The 8,572-nt window shown below is 45.6% G+C and overlaps 1 protein-coding gene across 1 annotated transcript; it reads right to left on the bottom strand.

Moving 5' to 3' along the window:
- Positions 1-462: 462 nt before the first annotated feature.
- XCR1 (chemokine (C motif) receptor 1) lies at positions 463-1,568 on the bottom strand. The gene has a single exon (XM_015412220.1). The coding sequence runs from the start codon at positions 1,566-1,568 to the stop codon at positions 525-527; it is 1,044 nt and encodes a 347-aa protein (XP_015267706.1). The 3' UTR covers positions 463-524.
- Positions 1,569-8,572: the final 7,004 nt, after the last annotated feature.

Here is an 8,572-nt window from a genome sequence, read left to right as displayed (position 1 = left end):
GTTCGCATGGCACAGACAACATCTGAGATAGGTATCACAAAATTTTGTACATCAACCCCTTGATCCTTAACAGTGCAATCCTAAGCAGAGTTTTATCTTTCGAAGTACACTGAAGTCAATGGGTTTAGAAGGGTATATCTCTGTTTAGGATTCTACTGTCGATCACTAAAACATTTCAGAGAATATAGCTATAAGCAATGTGATTAGTTTAAAACAAAAAACCCTGCCCAAATTCCATTACTCTGCTTTAAAACAGGATACCCCTGCCCTTTCACACAAAGTTCTGCAAGCATCTGAAATTTTTAGGAGTAAAGAACGGGTGATAAACCCTGACCCTCTAGCCTGAAAATGTCTTCTTCACAAATTAAATAGATGGGCTCCAAGCAAAACAGATTATCAATGTCTGTCTTCTATCTCAAGTTAAAGTCATGTTATGTTCTTTGCAGTGAAATGTTGAAAATTAAAGAGTTTTTGAAGGTCACTGGTGCAATTCAGATGGCTTAATCCATTCAGCAGCATTACCTTCAGTACATGGATCCATCCTCGTATGGACCTGTGTGAAAAGAATGAGCCCTTGGGCTGGAGGGTTCGATCCTGCTGTGGTAAGAACAGTACTTCTTGCACAAGAGTTTCAGGTGCCTTCTGAACTTCACCCCCACAAAGACATAGAGCACTGGGTTGAGACAACAGTGGCAGAAGGCAATTTTGCGGCTGATGTCAAAAGCGAAGACAACTTGCTTGGTGGAGTCACAGCTAAGTTTTATGATAAGCATGTATGACAAAAAATCCAGGAAGCCAAGCACATTGTAAGGTGCCCAGCTCAGGAAAAAGACAAGCACTATGGCAAATATGAGTCTCACAGTCCTGTACCTCTTTTGAGACCTTGATCCTAGCAGGATCTTAATCATCCGGATGTAACAAATGGCAATAGTAGAAAATGAACACAGAAAAAAAACAAATTGCTGACACAGCTCTACAAACTTCCAAGTGGTATTTATGTACTCACACTGCAGTTTGCCTTTGTTAGTCACTACCTGTGTAAAAATGATTTCAGGGACCGTGACCAACACACTGATGGACCAAATGGCCAAGCTCACCAGAACGCTGCGTTTTTTTGTTTGCGATCTCAAAGTCGATAAGGGGTCTACCACGGACAGGTATCGGAAGATTGTCATTATGGTGAGGAAGATAACACCGCCGTAGTAGCTGACAGAGAAGGTGGCACTGACAACCTTGCAGAGAAAATCACCAAGAATCCATCCATAGTAATAGTAGGCAATCCAGAAGGGCAGCGTGCAAGAGAAAGCCAAGTCAGTGATGCAAAGATTAACAATGAAGAGATTTGTTAAGGACGTGAGGTTTTCGTATTTCACTAGGATCCACAAGACAAGGCTATTTCCTAGCAGACTGAGAAGAAAAATCAGAGAGTACAGGATGCTGGTGAACATAGTGCTAAAGCTGTAGAGGTCGTCCATTTGGCACCAGTTAGGTACAAGCGTGTCGTCATAAGGATAAGAATCAGATGGCAGGGACATGTTCTCATAGTCCAGAAATTCAGTCTCGTTCATTGTTAGTAGTCTTGCACGCTTCTGTAGCAGGTAGGAAACGACACCCTCTCTGATCCAACAGTAAAACGTGCTACTGTGACAAATACACGAATTGTGAAAGAGGTAGCAGAACCAAGTACAAGTCCAGTGGCACCTTTAAGACCAACAAAAGAGGCAGTGAAATTTCACGTCAATACCACTGACTCTTTGGGTGGGGGTGGGGCAGATTTCAGATTTGCGGGCACCCTATTGTAAACAGCCAGAGATTTGAACAAGATAGACATGATTCAAACCATTGAAAAGTCTAGAACAGTTAATGAGAGTAGCTATTAGAACAAAGACTACATAAAAAAAAATACAAGACTCCAGGACCAGAGGTCTTGTTGGAAGCAAACAGTTGATGAAGAAGAAGAAGAAGAGGAGGAGGAGGAGGAGGAGGAGGAGGAGGAGATTGGATTTATATCCCGCCCTTCACTCGGAGTCTCAGAACAGCTTACAAACTCCTTTCCTTTCCCCGCCTCACAACAGACACCCTGTCAGGTAGGTGGGACTGAGGGAGCGCATTCGAGAACTGCTCTTTCAAGAACAGCTCTGACAGAACTATGGCTTGCCCAAGGTCATCCAGCAGCTGCAAGTGGAGGAGTGGGGAATCAAACCCGGTTCTCCCAGATTAGAGACACTTAACCACTACACCAAACTGGCTGTATGTAGAAATAGTCAGAACGGGGTGTGTGTGTTAATCTAACACCAGCTTCATACATGAAGAAGAAAAATGATGTAATGAGTGGCACAGATCGGGAGCTAGACGGAAATTATACAACTTCAGGTTGCAGGTGGAGGATCACATTCTGAAATGTCTGTCAGTGATAAAAACTCCCCACAAACAGTTGTTTTAAAAAATGCAAACCAGCTTTCAAAGGCTAGCTGGGATCCACCAGCAGTCATTCAAATCAGTATCATCCATTCTACCACCTCAGCATTCTACCACTACATCCTCTTGCATGTGTAAACCAGGGATTATCAATTCAGACTGCAGAACCCATCTCAGTGAGAAGTTTTACATGCCAGCTGCAACAAGTTGCTAGCGAGCTGTTGTGTGTATGGCTCAATTAGGATTTTCAGCGTCAACCTGGGTGTGTCAGGAAACAAGGAATGGAGAACTGTGCAGTAAATTTGAATCATCACTTAATGCAGTGCACACCAACACTGGCTCCTGGCTCGGGGGGTACTGGAGTGGGCGAAAAAATGGAAAGTGATCTGGCCAGGGCCTGCAGGACTCCGAAGGAGGACTCTTCAGGAAGGGGATGATGAACTTCCTTCAGGGTCGGGGACAAAGGGTGGCAGTTGGGGAACAGCTATCCGGAAGGCACCCGCTAAATTGCAGAGTGCCCCAAGGAGCGGTGCTCTCCCCAATGCTGTTTAACATCTGTATGCAGCCCCTTGTTCAGACTGCCCAGAGGTATGGACTGGGTTGTCACCAATATGCTGATGACACCCAGGCCAGCTCTATCTGTTGTTGGACAGCCAGTCAGACTCTAGTCCTGGAGATCTGGACCTGGTGTTGAAAGCTGTGGCTGGTTGGCTTAGACTGAGTCGACTGAAATTGAATCCAATGAAGATGGAGGTCCTGTGCCTGAGTCGGAACGGCCCAAGGTTAGGGATCCCTCTCCCGACCTTCGATGGGGCACCGTTGGTGCCAGCGCTGGAGGTTAGGAGTTTGGGAGTGCTCCTGGACACCTCCTTAATGATGGAGGCCTAGGAACCAGCCACTGCGAAGTTTGCCTTTTACCACCTATGGCTGATTAGGCAGTTCCCTTCCTTGAACACTATGACCTGGCAACAGTGATCCACACAATGGTCACCTCGAGATTGGATTACTGCAATGCTCTCTACATGGGGCTGCCCTTGTCCCAAATCTTGAAGCTGGTGCAGAATGCAGCGGCGAGGCTGTTGTTGTGTCTTCCTGTGCGGGAACACATCCAACCCACCCTAAAAGCACTGCACTGGCTGCCTATAGCATACCGGATTCGGTTTAAGGTGCTGGCTCCTACCTTTAAAGCCCTTTATGGTTGGGGACCTACTTACCCAAGGGACCGCCTTTCTCCACATGTGCCCCAGAGAGCACTAAGATCAGGATTCCAAAATCGCCTGGTTCTCCTGGGCCCTAAAGAGGCCGGGCTGGCCATAATGAGGGCCAGGGCCTTTTCTGTGGCAGCCCCTCACTGGTGGAATGAGCTCTTGGATGACATCAGGGTCCTGTGGGACCTTCTGCAGGGCCTGTAAAACAGAGCTCTTCCACCAGGCTTTCAAGTAGGGTGCCGCCTTAACATCATGGCCCTGGCCCTAACATCAACGTCACCACCAACTGGACGACTAACAGCCTGGCAGGAGCCTGGACTAGGGAATAGGCAGCCATTGAAATGCTACAGAATGTCACTATTATGAACTGAGATCGAGGCAGCTCTTAACCAAGTGATTTCATTTTATTCAGCTCATAACAACACTAGACAAAAATAAATAGAACAAGGCTGACTTATATGATTTGAATGGGCAAAACCACACCCCACAAACAGATAACAACCAATCAGAATACGGAGCTTGGAACCAATGAAATTGGTTCCCGCCGAAGTCAAAGGCTTCTCTGATTGGCCTATTTATCAATCCATGTAATGCTAAGTCCTAATGGAACCGTGCTCAAGCTAAATCAATGCTTTATCGACTTAATACGTAACAGTCACCATCTCTCATTATAGGTATGTGTTGAGTAGTTAAGGTTTTATATTATAATCTTAACTTTGTTTTTAGCATATTTTTGGAGTTTTAATGTATACATTTATATATATGTTTGTTAGCCGACCTGAGCCCGCCATGGCAGGGAGGGCGGGATCAATGTTCCCTCTAAGCTGTGGAGTCTCATGAGCAAAAATTCTACTTTGTGAGCAACTGGCATTAAAGTTGTGAGCAAGCGATTTGGCTACTGCATAAATTAGTTTGCTCTGGAGCCATCCTTCCTGAGCTAAGACAAAAATCTGTGAGTCGGAGGCTAAAAAAATGTGAGCTAGCTCACTGGGCGGGATATAAATTTAATGATAAAATAATAATTGTGTGTCTCAATGCTGTTTTTGGTTCAATCGCTGAACACAGAAGAATGTGAGAAATACTATTGCTGTGTGCCGCCATTTCAGTTCAAAGATAATGCCAGGAGGAACAGACCTCATGTTTCCCTGACCCCTGCTGAGCAGGTAGCTGAAATAGAGCCATCTAGCCATCTACAGTGATGGCTCTCAAGCACAGCAGAGAGCAAAGAAGAGTGGTTGGATTTATACCCCACACTTCACTATCCGAAGGAGTCTCAGAGCAGTTTACAGTCTCCTTTCCATTCCCATCCCCACAACAGGCACCTGGGATGCAGGTGGGGCTGAGAGAGCTCTCTCGAGAACTGACCTTGAGAGAACAGCTCTGAAAAATAACTTGTGACTGACCCAAAGTCACACCAGTAGCTGCATGTGGAGGAGTGGGGAATCAAACCCAGTTCTCCCAGATTAGAGTCCTTGCTCCTAACCACTACACCAAACTGACTCTACTGTAGCACAAAGGCTATGATGCTTGGTCACAATTGTCACAGGCCCTGATTCTAGAGAGCCTGGCTCTTCAAATCTAAATTGGCTTGTGCTTTCTCATTGCCTGTGTACTCATTAACAGTTTTTGCAGATATAAACATTTATTTAACTTAGGCACACTGTAGAAAACCGTAACTGACCCCTGCTTCTGGAAGTGTTTTCACATCATGCAGATGATTAGTACCCTCAACACTGTCTCTAGGGATGCCAAGGACTTCTCTGTGAAGCCAGCAGAGCTTACCGTGGTCAAACTCCTCACTTCACACACAAATTGAGCCCTCTCACCAGATTGCCTCAGGCTCAGAGATGCTGTTCGGTGTCTGACTCAAATGCCATTTTGAGCAGTTTTGTGTCTGCTTCAGCTCTCCCTTCCATTAACCCCCAACCCCAGATGGCTTTTTTTAAAATGGCAACTGATACATTGATGAAGAAGAGAAGGAGGAGATTACCCGAAGGCGTCTCAGAGCAGTTTACAATCTCCTTTCGCTTCCCCTCCCCACAAGAGACACCCTGCAAGCAATGCTCCCTCTAAGCTATGGAGTCTTGGGAGCAAAATTTCTACTTTGGGAGCGACTGGCATTAAAGTTTTGAGTGAGCGATTTTGCTACTGCATAAATTAGTTTGCTCTGGAGCCATCCTTCCTGAGCTGACGAAAAAATGTGTGAGCTGGAAGCTAAAAAAATGTGAGCTAGCTCACACTAACTCAGCTTAGAAGGAACACTGCCTGTAAGGTAGGTGGATCTGAGAGAGCTCTTTCGAGAACTGCTCTTCCAGAACAACTCTGAAAGACTGACCCAAGGTCACACCACCAGCTGCATGTGGAAGAGTGGGGAATCAAACCCAGTTCTCCCAGATTAGAGTCCATGCTTCTAACCACTACACCAAACTGGCATAATAACATTATAATGATTCATATCTACTAGCTCCTCTGAATCCCCAGGTTTCATTTTTGTCAAAAGTAAGTCTCTAGGCCTTTTCATTACAGATATATGTAATAAAGCCCCCCAAAGCCTTCTAGTGGTGGTGGTGAGCAATGACAGCTGTGGGGATGAGACAAGGAAAGTGCAGGGAAAAGGTTGTGTGGATGCTCCGTTGCCACTGCAAATACCTCTGCAATGGCATTGAATGGCACTGAAAGCTACAGAGAGAATGGTTGCCCTGTGGATGCAGCCACAGACATCACCGTAGGAGTAAGTCTCAACACAAATTGCCAATATACTTTTTTTTCTTTTTTAGAAATGTGCCTTTTGAGTTGAAGGTGGTGGTGTTTCCTGCTGTGATGAGTGGAGGGTGGCAGCTCAGGGAAAGCACCATGTAATCATGCATGTAGTTGTCTTTTCCCTGCAACACATTTTATGCAGGCAAAACAGTTCTGGCATCCTGCAAGCAGGACATAAACCAAACCATTGGATAACTGAGCATCTCTTTCAATCTTTGGATAAACATACTCGGTTGTGTGCCATAGTAGCTGGTAGTCAGAAATGTGCACTGAATAAAGACATCTGCATTATTACAGCAAATATGACAGGCTTTGTGGTTCAGTGGCTAGTATATTATGTGGTCATATGGTAAATCTGAGCTTGGAGCCTAAATGTCATTTACTGACAACCCTGTCTGTAAACCTCAAAAAATATTAACCTTGGTTAATTTTAAGATCAAGATAGTGCCTTTTTCCAGCATTGTAAGTTTAGAAAGCGATATAAGTAAGAGCAATTCCCGTTTTAAGGGGAAAGTAATAAAAGCAAGGGGCTGCGGTGGCTCAAGTGGTTAAGATGCTGAACTGCAGACCAGAAGGTCGGTGGGTCAGCAGTTCAAGACCCGAGTGCCACATGAGGGAGTGAGCTCCCGTCTCTGGTCCCAGCTCCTGCCAAACTAGCAGTTCGAAAGCAAGAAATTGCAAGTAGATAAATAGGTACCACTTCGGTGGGAAGGTAACAGCGTTCTGTATGCCTCGGTGTCTAGTCATGCTGGCCACATGACCACGGAAACATCTTTGGACAGCGCTGGCTCTTCGGCTTGGAAACGGAGATGAGCACTGCAACCCTAGAGTCAGATTCGACTGGCTTTCGAGCAAGGGAAACCTTTACCTAATAAAAGCAAAGAGGGGACATTAAACCAGAAGGGCAGAGAGATAAGAGAAAACAAGAAGAGCCCTGCTGAATCGGATCAGTGGTCCATCCAGTCCAGCGTCCCGTTTCACATGGTTGTCAACCAGATGCCCCCAAAATAAGCAGGGCATGCAGCAGTGGCATTCAAGTGTATTGCTTCTGTTAAGTCCAGCTCTTAACAAAATAGTCAGAGAGTGATTTCAGCAAAACTCAGGTTTATTTGAGCTCGACGATCACTTCTCTAACACGGTACAACTTCTGATAGCCCGAACAGCTTTTCCATTGCAGCTGCTCGGTATTTAAACATTCCGGGCTAATGTAGCCACACCTACTATACAGTTATCAACCTATCAGGTTGAGCGCATAATGGACCAATCAGAGTCTTTCCCGCTTATATACATTCGAACCTGATTGGCCGCTTAAGTCTTGGACTTCAATCCTTGTTCAAGACGAAGCTTAACATAGCTTCCCGATTAGGTGTTTCACAATACACATTAGGTATTCCTGGCAGCTTCAGAATACACTACAGCTTCTGAATACAGAGGCTCCATTTAGTCATTGTAGACAGTAGCTATTGAAAGACTTCTCCTCCATGAATGCATCTAACCGTGTTGTTGTTGTTGTTTAAAAAACACCAACTGCATTAGTGGCCTGCGACATCCTGTGGCCTCTCACATCCTGCGAAAGTGGACTCCACAGATTAATAACTCATCACGTGAAATACTTCCTTCCATCTGTCCTGAGTCGGCTTCGTTGGATTGACGTCAATGGATGCCCCTGTATTATGCAGTTGGACTAAACATTTTTTCTTTCCCATTTCTCCCCTGCAACATTTTAGGAATCTTTTACATTTTTTTAATGATGTTCCCCTTTAGGCATTTTTTCTGTACACTGAAAAATCACTGGGCTGGATCAAAATAACTTTTTAAAACAGTGAGAAAGTAAGGAGGTTAAACCAGGGGTCATTTCCTGCGGGAGCGCACAGGAGTGGAGCTCTGGCAGTAAGGAGCCCAGGGGGCGTGAACATGCAACAAGCCCCGCCCCTGCTCCCAGCAGCCCTCAGTCAGGCCACGAGGAGCAAGAAGCAGCCAGGTAAGTTGCAGAGCTCTCTTTCCTCTGTGAGGGCAGATCTGCACGTCCCCCCCCCCCAATAGCTAGCAATCCAAAACAGTCCAGTGGAGTCTGAGCGGTGGGCGTTGCCTTCTGACACACTTCTGGTGATGTCAGGGGGTGTGGCAAATAAGTTGTGCTAATGAGTTATGCTAATGAGATCCTGCACCTCTTTTTCTACAGAATG

This window comes from Gekko japonicus, unplaced genomic scaffold (genome assembly GCF_001447785.1).
Source record: "Gekko japonicus isolate JY-2015 unplaced genomic scaffold, Gekko_japonicus_V1.1 scaffold747, whole genome shotgun sequence".
Taxonomy (NCBI): Eukaryota; Metazoa; Chordata; class Lepidosauria; order Squamata; family Gekkonidae; genus Gekko; species Gekko japonicus.
The sequence above is the reverse complement of the archived record's forward strand: the minus strand, read 5'-3'. Positions and strand labels throughout refer to the sequence as shown.